The sequence below is a fragment of the Seriola aureovittata genome, chromosome 18 (genome assembly GCF_021018895.1).
Source record: "Seriola aureovittata isolate HTS-2021-v1 ecotype China chromosome 18, ASM2101889v1, whole genome shotgun sequence".
Classification (NCBI taxonomy): domain Eukaryota; kingdom Metazoa; phylum Chordata; class Actinopteri; order Carangiformes; family Carangidae; genus Seriola; species Seriola aureovittata.
In genome coordinates, this window is record NC_079381.1 from 17,107,471 (window position 1) to 17,123,672 (window position 16,202).

General features: G+C 39.8%; 1 protein-coding gene across 13 annotated transcripts in view; it reads right to left on the reverse strand.

Moving 5' to 3' along the window:
- mapk10 (mitogen-activated protein kinase 10) overlaps positions 1 to 12,761 on the reverse strand; it is a 35,546-nt gene extending 22,785 nt beyond the window's left edge. For 3 of the 13 annotated variants that reach the window (XM_056404244.1, XM_056404248.1, XM_056404249.1), the window contains exons 1-2: positions 11,425 to 11,737; positions 1,019 to 1,090 (exon numbers count right to left, since the gene is read on the reverse strand). In XM_056404244.1, coding sequence (XP_056260219.1) covers positions 1,019 to 1,090; positions 11,425 to 11,484 — 132 coding nt within the window. In that variant the 5' untranslated portion in view covers positions 11,485 to 11,737. Of the gene's footprint in view, positions 1 to 992; positions 1,091 to 11,424; positions 11,739 to 12,408 lie in introns of those variants that run through there. The other 10 variants (XM_056404247.1, XM_056404245.1, XM_056404253.1 and 7 more) reach the window with 10 other exon arrangements.
- Positions 12,762 to 16,202: the final 3,441 nt, after the last annotated feature.

A 16,202-nucleotide genomic window follows, 5' to 3' on the forward strand; every position in this document is an offset into this window, starting at 1 on the left:
TTGTACAATACTTGTGTCCATGTACGATCTTTAATATCCATGTAATGACATTAGTGCGACTAATCTTAACTCTCTTAACGCAGCTAAAAGATATTATTCATATATTAATGTGCACACAATAATTGGGCTGTAATTACTTAAGCAGTGGAGTCATACAAATGGTGCCACAACAAAAATTCCGGTAATTACAGACTGGGTAATTACAACACAGCTCACAAACCAAACAAAGCTGCACCACTGTGTATAACTGAGGGGCACGAGTTTCAAACACTTCCCACAAATGCCGTGAAAAATTAATATACGTGATGTAATACACTTAAATATAACATGGCTGACAAGTCATCCAAATCTATGATCTAATTATTTCAATACATAGGACTGTAGCTTCTGTAACCGTGCAGCCAGCGGTATATCTATAGTGGCTATTAAACATCCGGCTACACATGCATGTGTAATGCAGACACCCCATGCAAAGCATCTTATTAATTTCGAGCTACAGAGGAATAGCCTGTAGCTTTGCCCTGTAGCAAACCACACAGTCCTCACACACAGGCGTGCAATATAGACTGCAGAGTTTGAATGACATCCCCACAGGAGTTTTGTATTTACACTGTCACAACTCGAGAGGAGACTGGCAATTAAGCTTCAGGTAGGAAGACACTTCACTGTTTTTGTGTTTAGTAGAGATCTCAGTTACAGATAAACACTTTAATGGAAAACCAGGTCTACCTGAATTATTTTTAGCTTTGCATGAAATTAATTATCAGCACAAGTCTAGAAAATTGTGTGACATATTTACACTGGAGCACTGAATCCCAAGAAGAAACGCCTTTTGCATTTCACATTAAAACAGGATTATGTTCCGTTTTGTCTTGAGTAAACGTTGTTAATGTTTAGAAACTCAGCTCGACTTAATATACACATAAACACGACAGTATATACCACAAAATACAGAGCAATGAAGGGGAAATGGAAGTGAATGAATACTGTACCTTTTTTACCTGTAAGGAACACACACCTGACAAAAGGCTATCTTCACATCCAGGATTGGTTGGCTGCAGTTATATAAGAAATGTCTGCTCATAAATACCTGTAAGACACAAACAGAGGAGAGCAGGAGTCAGAGAGTGAGAGTGTGAGGTGTAGGTGTCAGTAACAGGAACTTAAAGTATGTGAGATGCATGATTTTTTTGCATATAATACGATGGGAAATTAACCGATCCCAAACACATTAACTGGCTAGATGAAAACAAAGCACAGTATATGTTATAAACGATACAGCAGTTTAATTTATCATGGCCTTTCTAGGTAAAAAAAAACACTGTCACACTGAATCCTGGCCAAAAATTCCACTGCTGTCTTTTCTCCACTCTGTCCCCATCATTCTCAATAAAAGTGAGAAAAACACCCATTCCTCTGTGAACAAGAATGGATCAATATATTGATTCCTCATCAGAGTACAATATAGCACGGCCTCAACGACCAGTGTCTTTGTGTTTTAAGATGCTGGTCTGGCTCGGGTTGAAAAAAAAAAGACATGAATAGCTGGTTCTCTCGAGGAGTGAAAGGCGATATGTTAATGTTTGTTGATGACTTCCTGGCAAGCTGAAGCCTAATATTTCTCGTCCTCGTACTCCCCTGTATCTGCAACATGGAGGATTTCATAACATCATCTCAACATGTCAGCAGCCTATTTTCCTTATTTTTTCCAGCCTGATCATATTCACCTTGCTAAAGGAACACTTTGACATGTTGGGACACACTTTCATTTTTCTTGCCTAGAGTTAGATAGATACCACACTTTCTTTGTTAATTATGAGGCCACTGCTAGCAGCTGGTTAGCTTATCTTATCTCAGGATAAAGACTGGGAACAGTGGAGATAGCGTGTTCCGTCCACAAGTAAATCTGTTTAGAAGTTCACTAATTAGCACTACTTCTAATAAATCTAATTAAGTAAAATGCTAACTTGTGAGCATTAGAGGTGCTAGGAGGAGAATTTGGGTTTCCAGCTTACCAGCTGCTGGCTGTAGCTTATTTCCCAAACTAGTCCTTTGAAAAACTGCAAGCTTTAAATGTATCCCTTTTAAATGGTTTGTATTTATGTCTTCAGTATTTATTGAATATTCATAGTAATCAAAGAAAAATTATAGGCTAGGCTATGAGTTTAGCAACTCCATACATTTATGAATTATTCAATCCCAGCACCAGAAATCCATATAAAAAATAATGCAGTTATAGCCAACAACCAACATAATAAACGTTTTTTCTTCTGTCATCCTATTTGACATTGTGTGCACTTATCTGCACTCCCAATTTATCACTTTGACACTGTAGTCATTAACCTCTTTGACCTTCAGGAGACCTATGAGTTGATTTAGAGACTGAGGAGATAATGCATGCAATTTCACCAGGATATATTTTAATATCGCTATCATACATGAAATAAGCTTTCAAAGAGCCAGTACCATTAGAGATTGCATTTCCATAATAGTAATGTAGTAATTTTTGGCAAAGCTCTGAGGCTTTTACTGTGAAGGAGCAGCTTATAGGTCAATTTGGTTTAATGTAGATTTGCCAATTTTCTGGAGCTTTTTTGTTGGCGGATCAGTTCAAAACATTGCAAGGGAGGAATAAAGAGGGGAAGAATGCTCTGAACGACAGTGGCTCCCACATTAAGCCACATGAGCGAGACAGGCTGCAGCTCTCGCCCACAATGACTCTGGCTTCAAGGTTTTTCCAGGTAATGAAGCTCCCAGTGTGCTAATGATCACATCTTCTGAATAAAATGACATGTGGTACTAATACTGGCATAAACATTAGTAGAAAAAAAAAGATTTTTGCTGGCCTAACAAGAATTGGGCTGTGGTCATAAATACCCCACAAATGTCCCCAAATGGTTTGGTGTGCCCTCATCTTTCACAAAGTCCAGAATAGCTGTTGAAAGGATGTGGCTCTGCAAGTTGCTCTCAGGAGGTAAATCTCGGGCTTGCTGGACACAAACGCATGATTTAGCTCCAGCAGTCCTTTAAAAATGTCACAGTTAAACCTTTAGTGTTTCTGCTATGTCCAAAGGGAGTGGGCAGCTGTAAAAAAATAAATAAATAAATAAAAAGAGATGTGGGGCACAAAGGTGTGAGATTTGTAATTTGACCTATTTAGGCCGACCTTTTACTTTAGATATACAATAAGTAGTGTCACATTGCAAAGTGATGGTGGACATTCGTGCTGTCCACATTTCATCACTGACTGTGCTGCTTTTGTGTGCCGTTAAGTAAGGTGCAATTTGAAGAGTGGCTGATTCACAATAGTGTCTATATTCCTGGAAGAACCACAATAATAATTGATGTGCTGAATTTCCATCAAAGAATAAGAGGGGAAAAAAAGTGAAAGATGAGAGGATGACTGCATGAAAAATGAAGAGTGAGATATAATGCACAGGAAAGTGGAAGGTTAGGAGGAGGCAGGGTTTTAGATGTGATCCATACATCAGTTGCAATCCCTCAAACCAGTATAGTAATTTCCCACCACATCTGTATGTTTGACATGACTAACATCACTGGCGCCACATTAACCAGCACAATATTTGCTATTAATCTAACGGTTCAACTCTGAGTCAGCCCCACCATCAGCCAGCTAGCTGTATCTGTGATGCTCTAATCTTTAGCCGTCTGTGTACATAAGATATTAAACCTCTCAGATGGACAAAAATGTTTGTCTTCCAGCAGTATACGCTGTAATAATTCAAACACCACCTGGATCGTCTCTGAGTGTGATAGTGGGCATACAGTAGCTTGGCAGTTAGTCATACATTCACATACAGTAACAGTGGACAAACATATCTGGTTTAGGCTGTTGTTTTTTCTTCATTTCTCATTATAATAAACAATAACATTTAGCAAAACAACTATATGAATATATAATAGCTCATGTTATTAAATTGTAACTGAGCTAATGGCTGTTTTCTGACAGAAAGGGGAATTTCATAGCAGCATCAACAGATTAGCGCAGGACAAGCTGGGTAGCTCATTAAAATAAAGGCTGTAGAAAGTCATAAATATGGATTCAAAACAGCCAACCCTGCTTGGATTTGCTCAGATATAACAACAAATAAAATGCTAATAAAAAAGAAACAGCAGTGTATAACACAGAAACAGAAGAACAGAAGAGGGAAGACAAACAGAATTATGATGGTTATATCTTTTAATTTCTGTGTTAAAAATTATGAGCTATGTAAATATGACTCTCAGTTTTCCATTTCAAGTGGACAGGGTCTTTCATACTCACCAAAAACGAATGGATTATTTCGGATGTGATGTGACATGTGGAGCGGAACCACAAACATCTTAGAGACCGAATAACAATTTATCTTGGAGCAGCCACTTTTGGAAAATTTACACATGCAGCTTAAAAGTAATGAGTCAGGGAGTGGCTGACTGTCGTGTGATAGAAAAAGATAAATCAATTTGTGTAATTATCAGGAACGGTTAATTGTGAAGTTGCAGTGAAAATGACAAGCACGCTACCGCCATTTCTTCCCTCTCTGAAGCCGAGAGCCAGTGAAGAAACACTTCTGTGCCTGTTTGTTAATTCAACCCTCTGACCAGATTCCGCTGATAGTGGCCATGGTTGAAGTGCTGCACTTATTGTAGCTAAGACTACACTCAGCGCCAATCCTTAAAATGCCCATATATCATTCTGACGACGGCACTGTATGTCTCATCAGTACAATCCAGTGCCAGGGTAGTGAGAGGTGGAATAAGTAAAAAAAATAAGAAGCTTGACCTTTCTCCTTTCTTCTTCAGCTTATTATAAGAGGGTGGGAGGAGAAAATAAGGATTTTGAAAACCTGCTGGAAGAATATGCACTACAATTAATCACAGTTCACATACATTTCTGATAAAGAAAACTACAAAAAAATACCAGATAGGGGCATGAATGATTCTGCCGTTAACCATATTACAGCTGTGTATTTAGTCTTGTCCTGTCAAATAAACTGGACAGTTGTTTAGTGGTGAGTGTGAGTTAGTTGTTAAAAGGGCAAACCATTAGCTGACGTGTAGTTTTGCCAATGCTTTAATGCCAGTGCAAATACAGTGCCTCACCTGATACCAATACAAAAACAGTACATTCTTGAAACCTTATTTCAGGACGATGTAGTACAGAAAAAGTTTTCTCTGTTTAACAAAGGCAGACACATTTCTAATAAACAGTTTGGATGGTGCTCAAGTCGTGCTGAGTTTTGATTTCTGTCCCAACTCAAAAGTGAAAAGAGATTGTTGCCAGGACAGTTGTGGTCAACTGAACCTTCTCATACTGTGTGATTACACCTTTAATTATAACAGAGAAGATAGTGTGCTACTACACAACTTTTGCAAGATATGAGCATCAAACATCCTGTTAAAAAAAGTTATATGTATGTTGCTCCTGAAGTCTTGCTCAAGAGTGTTGCCTGGTGTTGCATCAGAGTTTAGAAGGTAACAGCGCTTATGCAGGATGTACAGGAGTTCTGGACTCCTTGCACTTATAGATTGTGTAAAATTGCCAATTTGTAGCAGTCAGGAGGATGTAATCTGTCATACACACACAAACACATTCACAGACACAAAATCTATTGCACAGTTACAAAGGACCAGGTAGTTTGCACTGATGGAATAAGTTTTACTAAGAAAAAACAAAAAGAAACTGAAGAATGAAACTAAGAAAACAGAGAGGAGGTTTTTAATGATCTTGAATGGGCTAATGCATATTACCGATACAGCAGTCCATTCATCTACGGTGTTGGCTGTGCTGATGCTGAATCCTGCTGATGTGTGTGTGTGCATGCGTGTGTGATCTGCAGTTGTGGCTGGTCCTTGTTATTTGGATCCTGGGCATTCTGTTACATCCGCCTCCAAAGGCACAACAATCCCCCGGGCAAACCAATGATCACTCTGCATGCTTGGGAGGCAGGCCCTATTGTACAGCACGAGATGTTAATCCTGGTACTCAGAATACGTTCGGTTTTCTGTTTTACCTGCTACTTTACTGCACTCACCTGGCAGCCAAGGTGTAAAACTACTTGGTTAGGCTTAGGGAAAGGATCATGGTTTGGGTTTCAATTGAAGTTAAGGCTAAGCTTCCTTAAGATTAGAGGACCTTTGTTGTCATGGTTACAATAATTAACACATGGTTAAGGTTGTCATGGTGGGTGTTGGTTATTAATTTCACATGGGAAATGAGCATGTCATCTTTGTGAAAGTTGACCCATCCATCCACCCTAAACTCCATATGGCCACTAGAGGTCGCCCAACAATAAAACGTAACTATTTGTTGTAATATAATTTTTTTCAGGACGACATTCTCAAGTGCATGTCCCAGACACAGGGGACCGCTTTGACCTTTTTCACAGCAGACATTTTGATTTTCAAGCACAGGTGTAATCAATAATATTAATGATTAAGTTTTTAATTGTTCCAGTGAGTCATACAACTGAGTGAGCATGCAAAATACCAGGCAACCTAAAGGGAATGCAGCCATTACCAATGTTATTTGTTGCACCTGTTGTTTTCCTGCAATGACATGTCAAAATGTCTGCCGTGATAAAATGTCTATTGTGCCTGCTGGCCCACTGGCACACCTGAACAGAATGAAGCTGTAATTAATGTTATTAGTTACACCTGTGGTGTTTCCGCAATGATTAAAATGTCAGCTGTGAAAAAAACAGAACTGAACACTGGTGAGATAAGTAGTTAAATGTAACACCAGGAAAACGCAGCGTCTCCAGTACTTATGGATGATGAAATTGCACAGTATTACACAAAGCACAGGTCGGTAAATATACGCAACTGAATCCTAAATGTGTGACAGTGTTGTCCACCAACTGGTGTACCCTATGTCAGATTAACCATATTACTGCACATGAACCACAACGTGTCTACAACAGAAGCAGCGGACCCCTTCAATAAAATACACACAGTATTATCCATAGTATTCATATAAATATTTTACTATACCAGGGAAGCTAGCTAAACAAACTCATGATTCTGTGAGTGAGAGCAACGGAAAGACTTTGACATCAGACGAAAAATATGACTACCGTGATACATGGATGGGTAATGTAGCAAACTGTAATATTACAACAATGTTCATTATCCAAGCTATTTGTAATATATGACATGAAAGGCTTAGGGCAAAGGAGAGAAACGTTATCAACTGTAGAACAGCAGGAGTATATGGGCACATTCATCAAGCTTTTCTTCATGGTAAGGTTATAAACCTACACACTATTAATAAAGGGCCAGAGACGAGATATTTCCCATGTGCCGTGAAAGTCCATTTCATTAATAGTTGGAGAAGTGCAGCCAGGGGACATGTCATGCCAATAGCTACTGAAAAGGTCCTTTAACTGAAAGGTGTGTAGAAATGTAAAATACTTTCATAGAAAATATAAGTGGTGAAATATGTCAAAAACAAATTGCTGGGAAAAAAAAGAAGTTGTTTCACGTGTGGCAATACTGTATATACAGGAATACATGTCAGTGTCATGTGTTTATCAGTTATTGCTCACTGTAATACTTGTTCAGTTTAGCCATGTAGACTTTGACTTAAGTTACAGGCAGTGTTATGTGTCTGCAATAAATAGGTTCATTGGCTGCTACATCACTAGAGGGGTAGCGAAGAAGTGCAACGCGCCTGTCCAGATGTCCGTACACACCAGTGTTATCTTTCTCTGTCGTATCCATCTTTGCCTCTCCTCCTCCTCACCACTCTCCCTCCCTCTGTCATAAGCCTGAAAGCTACACATTTTGTGAATGTCACAGAATGCGCACCAAAACACTTTCCGTATCTTCATTCCTCCCCTCCATCCTCAACACTGATGAGAGGCTGCATTCTCCCTTTCCTGCCTCCCTTTTGTCCCTCCCCTCGCTCCCACCATTCCTGCTCCCAGGCTCCCAGCCTCGCTGCAACCGTCTCCCCTCCCCCTCCCTCGGAGCTCCATTGTGAGTGCTTGGTTCAGCAGCCTCAGCCTCTCCTGCAGTATGCAGCCTTGCCTTGCCTTTACTGTGCAGCCTGAGCCAAACGCAGTAGAGCCTCCTGTTCGGGCTCAGGGGAGGGGAAGGGAAGCACTTCAAACTGCAGGCCCAGCCAGGAAAAACAAGACAGCGCTGACTCCTGAGCTCATCTACAGGTTGTGAGAATCTGAATGTTCACCGACATCTATTGATTTGTTTCCTTGGAGCTGAAACACACTTATCCTCTCTGTCTCTGACTCTCGTCTGTCGTCTCCCGGCCATTTCTCACTCGCATCCCTTGATTCACTTTAAGTAAACAACAGACATGTTAGCTGAAAACCTGCTTATACTGCAGTTTTCTGATGAGCTGCAAGGTAACAACGTGTACAGCTTTGGCAGGTGCTTGAGCACATTCACCTGATTTACAGCTTTTCTTACACAACCTGAAACACATTTGGAGGAAGGGGGCAAGACCAGAGCACTGTATTGAAACTACTGAGCCTTCTGTCATACAACCTCTTGGATACTTGTAACACATAAAATGATAAAAATATATAATCTGACATAGTCACGGAGCTATTCTGATGCCATGGTTACAGTAGATAATGCTTTCTAAAACAGGACACTGCTGCAAAAGTATGGCTTTTTTTCAAGAGAGATTCATCACACCTTCTATTGACATTTTTTTCCTTGCTCAAAACACTTATAAGTGCATCCTAATAACAAATACCTTCAATATCTGCATACATGCTTACTGTCCACATGATAACATGGCATGTGCCTTTAGCAGCATTGAGACAAAATTTGGTGATATAAGGCAGGTTTTTAGCATTGTCATTAGTCTGGACTTAATGCCCCCCCTAAAATCCTTTGATGGCCTCACAGTCGTTACAATGTCTGACCTCTGGTGAGTCTTAATTCTCTATACAGATGTGCTGCGAGGAGATTGGGGCTGAATCTAACGCAGCTTAAAGTCTTGCACTCAGCTATCTGTAAAAGCAAATAAAAGCTGCATATTTGTCAGATCAAATCCAATTATGTAACTGTGTATCTCACTCTGCAGGCACATCTTTCTATTTGTCTGTAGTGGTAAGCAATGCTACAGCCTGGGGGGAGTAAACTTTCATGCGGCGAGAATTTCATTTTATTTATGGGAAAATTGTAAAATTCAAATTGAATAAGGCTGTAGCATCACTGCGAACGATTTGCCTGCACGTTGCTTTCAGTTTCTTGATGTTCTAAATGGGGTCAGGCAATGTATTAAAACATTAATTGTTTCCTACAGTAATAATAATTACATGTAATTTAATGCCAGCAGTTATGATCATAAACGCATTAAGTTTCACATTTTGATCAACATTAGGCTTCGTAAATTAAACTCAATTGTGTGAAAACATATAACACTTGTGTCACTGTTAATAAGTAATGTTGTCATGATGATGGGAACCAAACAGTGCATAAGTAATAATAAACAGAAACACACTCCTGTTCCTGCGAACACATCACCCATACTTAAGATGTTATTATCCCTTCCTTCTGTCGCTGCTTCCTGTCTACTATGCACAAACTAGTAGTACACCTTCATCTAAGGTGATGCTGGGAGACCTTCAGTAGCTTCTCTCCCTGACATACATTTATTTATCTCATTTTCCAACCTTGTTTGGTTGAATTTAGTTCATCTGAGTTAATATTTGAGCTGTCATTACTCCTTGAAGAGTATGGATTATTAAGACCACAAAGATACACAACAAGTAGTAATATTGTCTGCTGAGGTCATCGGGCGATGATAGACTATGCCAGTGTTCCTTAGTAATCCATTCATTTCTAATGACGACTTTGCCCTTCCATATAATTATAAAAACCATGGCAGAATGGACCCAAAAAAGACTGATGAGCATATTTAAGTAATAGATGTTCAGCAAGGATGTATTCATCCTCTATAGACCTTCATACCACCTACCCAGAACTGGACTGACATTAATTTGCCATTATTTGTTTGGTTATGCTTCCCTCCTGAAAACTCTGGTGGCAATTACAGTTCCATGATAGTTCATGCTGTTATGAATGTTTCTAACTTCACCTAATTCAAAGGTTAAAATGAAGCTTCAGAAGAATTCATTAAAATGCTGTAGACCATTCCTTACTATTATGTACATTCAAAACTTTCAAGTTAACCCATTTACCTCTTTCATATTCAAATACATGTACTCCCTATAATTTTCTAATTGAATCCACATCTCTATGTTCCTTTTAAAGCTGAAAGAACAAGTCAATTAATCAATTAGTTGATCATCAGAACATTGATCTGCAACTATTCTAATAATCGATTAAGATGCCCAATATTCCTTAAAATTCCAGTTTCTTAATTATGAGGATTTGCTGATTTTAGCTGTTTTCCACCATGTTAAAGTCTAAAATCTTTGGCTTCGTCACCTTGGACTCTGGGAAACTGGGATGCTCATTTTCCACTATTTTGTTACATGTTACTGACCAAACGAAATAATCGACTGATATGGGAAATAACCAGCAGATCAATCAATAATGTTGATTAATCATGCCTGTAATCCCACTATTATCTCATCTTAATACATTGTCTTCTTTTATTACATAACATAGGATTAGTATACTGACGCTCCAAAGTCTGAAAAACAAAATGTAATTACAATGCAGGCATCATCTACTGCAAGATAACATTATGCTGGTGGCTGTTTCCATTGATGATTTTCCACTGGATAAACAAGCTACCTACCTAAAAATCAATACCAGTGACTATCAGTTTGTGTAAACCTGCAGTGGCTACTACCTGAAACGACTGTTTTATAAAGCTGAAGCCAGTCATCAGTAATTCACCATAAATATTTAAGAGCTGTTCAAAGACTCAGCATTCGCCACAAGCTGATGATGATGAAGAGGATGAAGAGAAGTACAGTGAACCCATTTAAAGAGAGATGTGACTCTCATCTGCCACTGCAGAAACACCCATAAAAAGCTTTGTTTAATTGTTAAGCGTGTTCCCTGCAGCACTTTCACAGGCATGGAAGCCTGCTCCTGAATAATTCAGCACCCAAGGTCACAGCGCTAAAAACCTCTCTCTTTTTCTGTCTTGAGCACGGAGAGTTTGTTGTGACACCTTTAAACCCTCACTGACTCCATGGCTCGGCACAGCACCGGTAATTAGTCCGTGACTGTGGGCATGCACCACACAGGTATGTGGAAAAATCAGACATTTGAAAATTCAAGCATAACACATCCGGCTGTTTGTGCACATAAATACCTGAAAGCTCAATGTGATACATGCCTAACACTTCAGTATACTCGTGCCTGTGCAATTACTATAATAGACAAGGTGGATTTACAGTCTAATCTACAGTCCTTCCAATAATCCATGTGCTGAAGAATGCCCCAAAACAAAGCAGATTTAGGAAAAATTACCTTCCTCTGTAGCTTCATCTCTTTTAATCCAGTGTGTCCTGCACAGAATGCGACCCACATTAGAGTGAATAAGATCCCATCCCCTCTGCATTATGATTGCCCTGAGTTTCGTTTTAATGACAAAGCCTCTAAAAATCACTTAAACTTTCCCTTAATATACACCATAAACACTTACAGCATCGGCATCGAAACCACCACTGAGACAAAGACCCTTATCAATCAATAAATCACCATTAATTCAGACTGTTTGTCTGAGAACAGGGCTATCTACTTTTCTAGCACTTATGATGGATCTGAGGCTGGTCCCATATCCCTGGTGAAGTAGTGATGGTCTGCATAATGCACAAGGTACGCAGCTGACTTCTAAGGGGGAGGAGGGACAAACTCTGCATGTAGGCCTACAGTATGTAGCCTGTGTAAGGCTTGTGTTTTGAAGAGCATCATTCATCCATCATCCATTTGCACCACTCCTGCACTCCCAGTCAGATGTCCATAACGTGCTTCACAAGAGTAAAGTGCTTATTCGCACTAAGAATAGTCAGAATATGTGGATGTGGATGACAGATAAATAAATGCCAGATTACAGGAGTCAGAATTTGAAATAACAAAGAGAAGTAGCCTGGATAACAACCCTTTAGCCTGTGTGATGTTATTCTCAGTGTCCATTTAGGGACAAACTAATGATGAAGCTCTGTGGTATTTTAGCCAATCGCAGGATGCATGTATGGATGGAGATGGAGAGCGGATGGTCCAACATTTTGTGAGTTCAAGACTAACGCCATAATGCAATCCCCGCACGGTGCTGCTAAAACATCCGCGGTAGTGAAATCATCAAGATTGGGTTGATTTTTTTTTTTTTTGTCCCTTTCCCACCGAGTTATCGCTAGTGGACTTCATTAACCTTCCCTTCCAATCAATATTCATCACTCCACCCTCCAGGCAGTTGGGGTTTAAGCATCGCATCCACATTACACAAACACCCACCCGGTCTTACCATTCCGTGCCAGCTGATGACGATCCCAGTCCGGTGACAGTCCTTTTTCAAAACATCCCGACGGGAAACAGCGCGGTGACCATAGCTGAAGGCTTAATTTAAACGTTCATAAAGATGGCGAATGTGGTGGAGGAGGAGGTGGAGGGGGGAGACACAAAAAAAGGCGATGAGGAAAGAAAAAAAGCAAAGGGTGGACGGAACCGAGGTTTGCTGATGCTGAATCACTCTCCCCCCAGCTCACCACCTTGCAACCATTGTGCTGCAAGATGCTGGCTGTACCATTGTGGACCTACCAGAGCAGAGAAGAGAGAGAGGGAAGAGGAAGGGGGTATAGGGAAATATGTTTCCATAGCAACCGAACAGGAGCACGTCTGACGTCAAGGCCCGGGCAGGGAGAGAGAGGGCGAGAGAGGTTGAGATCACATGGAGGCTCTCTCTCCGGATGGGAGGGGCGTTTAGGAGCATCACTCTCTGTGATCCCATCCGGTACCGTCCCGCCAGTGCGATCATGAGGCTCAATGAGAATATGGAGGCGGGTGTTATTGGTTAAGTCTGTCTCCCAAATAATTGAGCCTATTGTATCGATGCTATCCGGCAAACATTATTTTAAAAAAAATAAGACAAGTGAAAGTATTTACTCTGTCTTTGGATGTGTTGGTGAAGCAGGGCAATGGAATTGATTTAGCACAATTCATGACAACTACATTCAGTGCTTACATAAACAAGCACCATGTAGAGGAAAATATAACAAATAAAATACAAGGAAAGGCATCAGTGACAAAAGATAAAAAAAATTATATTTTATTTATTTATTTATTTTGGAAAAATGTTTGTTGTAACCTTTATATTAATTTCGTGTTGTCATTTAAAGAAGTGCTGTTTGTTTTTTATGATGTCAGCAATATGTAAACATATCAATATTGTGTCAGCTGGGGGATATTTCATATCCTTAAGGCCATTTTTACACAAAACCTTTGCTTAAACTTAAATTTTCAGAAAATGGAAGGCACTTATTTTATGCATATTTTAGGCTATAATGTAACTGCTGAACCCTCTGATTTATTTCAATTACTTATTTTAAATTTTATTATCCTGTCACAACATTATTATTCCTCCTTCTTAATTCTATGGTCTTGCGTGAAATAAAAATGAATTTAAAAATTGCTTACAGTGAAGTAATCAAATTGTTTCGGCGCCATTCATCCCATCTGTAAATGTGGCTGGATTAACCCTTAAAGCCCCAGGTCACATCTGTGTAGTTCGGAAAGGTCTGTGTATCTACAGTGTACAGCCTGTTCTGAATACAAAATATGCTTGGAAATTGTTTTTCAAAACTGCAATCTCTAATTTAGAGCTGTGTGAACTGATTTTTTTTGGCCACTTAAAGAATGGGAACCTGACAAATGCGAGTCAAATATATGTAATGTAATAATATATGCTCTTTTTAGCTCAGTTTTGGTCTCCAGTTCCCCCTGAGGAAAAAATTGTGTGTTTACTTTGCTATATGTTCGTCTTTAGTTGCTGACTTTGTTTGTCTGCTGTCTGGTGTCAAGCGGGTAGGCTATATTTAGTGTACATTCAATTGACCAGAGCTTTGAGTTGCATTTATTTGAAACTGAGCACCACTTTTACAAATACCACTTACAACACTGGCAACTTATTCATTGATGTGACAAAGATAAGCATAATTTGCAGGACAGTTACAACCCAAGAAGCCAGTATGCTCAGTATGGAGGTCAGAGGGTTGAGCAGAGAGGAAGTGTTTTGCCACCCCATCAAGTAGATGCAATGGCAATACACTGATTAAAAACATCACTGATATTAGTCTGAAGAGGGTCCAAAGGAAGGTGAAATTATAATTGTGTAAATCAGGTTATGAGGTTGTCTGAGTGCTGACAATGAGAAATGTCCTGAGTTGTCGTCAGTTTCATTAGAAGATGAATATGACTTGTTGTTGACCTCAACATCTGTGAGAGGTAATTGAAATAACCGTTATGCATTACAACCTCACAGATCCTCCTCAGGCAGCTGCCGCCTGTGTTTAAGTCTGGCTCTATTTTTCTTTCACCATATAGGCGACTGTGTGTCATACAGGCTAAAATGTAACACATCAATCTGTCATTTTCCCCACTGCCTGTGTTGCTCCATTTAAGTCTTAGCGTTTGCTGTTACAGTATGTTTTGGTGTGTGAATGGGTCCATTTATGTTCAGTTATTTTCTCCAGTCTTCCCTTAACATGGCATTTGTATTAAACTTCTCAGCCCTCTAACCTCTAACTTGGTTTGTTGTGGTAAAGGCTGGTAGGGATGTGATGTACTCCCAGGCTATAGCTCAAATGGGTGATAATGTACCCTGACACATCTCCTGACTGAGTAGAAAAAGTGACAGCCACCAGGGGGTGGTTCAAACCCACACAAACATGTAGGCAAAAGACAGCACAGACATATTAATACTCAGCAGCTCTACAGGGTGACCTGACAATGAATCAGAGGTTTCTGCCAGTTTACAGACATTCTCCAGTGAGAAAAGCCACTTGAAAAACTGGTAAAACAGTGAGGTCAGCTCACTAAACAAGCCTCGAGGGAGGGAGAATGCCTACTTGGACAAGACATTATCAATCAGCTGTTTATTAGATTGGACAGATTTTTATGATTTAGGCCTACAGGCCCGAGAGAAGCTTGGGGGATTTGAATATATGCTCACATGAGCTTTATCATAATATGTGTACACTGACACTTAATTACCAGATGTGGCAAGTTTTTTTTTAACTGTTTCAAAGCAGTGAAAAGAAAAGAGCTTCAGGAAAGTTTTTAATGCTCTCCAGCTGGACCCAAAGGCTAAACTCACCAGTCAGCAAACCACATGCCTCCATCCTACAGTACCAGGTGCCCCACATTTCTGAGACTGTTGGAGCAGGCAGATCCACTCTTTCAAGTCTTGACTGCAAATTGCCCTTGGGGCTCAGACCAGCACTGATGAGGAGGTATTAAGGACAGCTCTGACAGAAATAGACGGAAGAAGAAATCCCAAATTCAGAACCCCTTTGTTACACTTTATGAGACATTACTTGTTACCCCTATCAGTCTCCATATGGGGCCTCTCTGCCTCAGGTGATAGACGGAGATTAAAGGCTATAGAGTCAAAGGAGACACAGCGTTAACAGGTCATTTTGGCAGCAGTTTATCAGACATAAATAACATTTTTCTGGCTGCCACCGGTGCAAAAAACTAGTAAAATTCCTTAAACATGAACCACTTTAATAACAGTAGATCTACCACACTTACTATGGTCGATGGGAAAAGTTTAGGATAGCTCACATACACAGGGAAGGACCTACAATCATCCAATTGTATTTCTAACAGAAACTTTTCTATGAGGGTAGGTTTTATGAGTTTTCCCCATTCCCTGCGCGTTGTAGTATCTACCATGTTAGAGAGAAATTACTCTAGTTCCACAAAGAGCGTAAGCAGGCAACGGATAGTAATCCAGAGACACTGTCTGTTTGTTATGGCTGTCTACTTTATCAGTACCGTCAGAGTTATCCTAGAAACAGACAATGAACTGTTGTTTATAGTGAGTGACATGTTACACAGCCATGATGCTTCAACTGACCAACGCACTGGAGGGAGCACATTAATAATAATAATACCAATTTCCTCCTCTGTCAATTTTGGCTTTTTTTGGCCTTTCTGAAAAATTCCCAATGTTGATCTAGCGGGCATTTTGTTGAAAATGTTTCACCGTGTCCTTTTATTTAAGAATCGAAATAGGTGTGAAATACCCA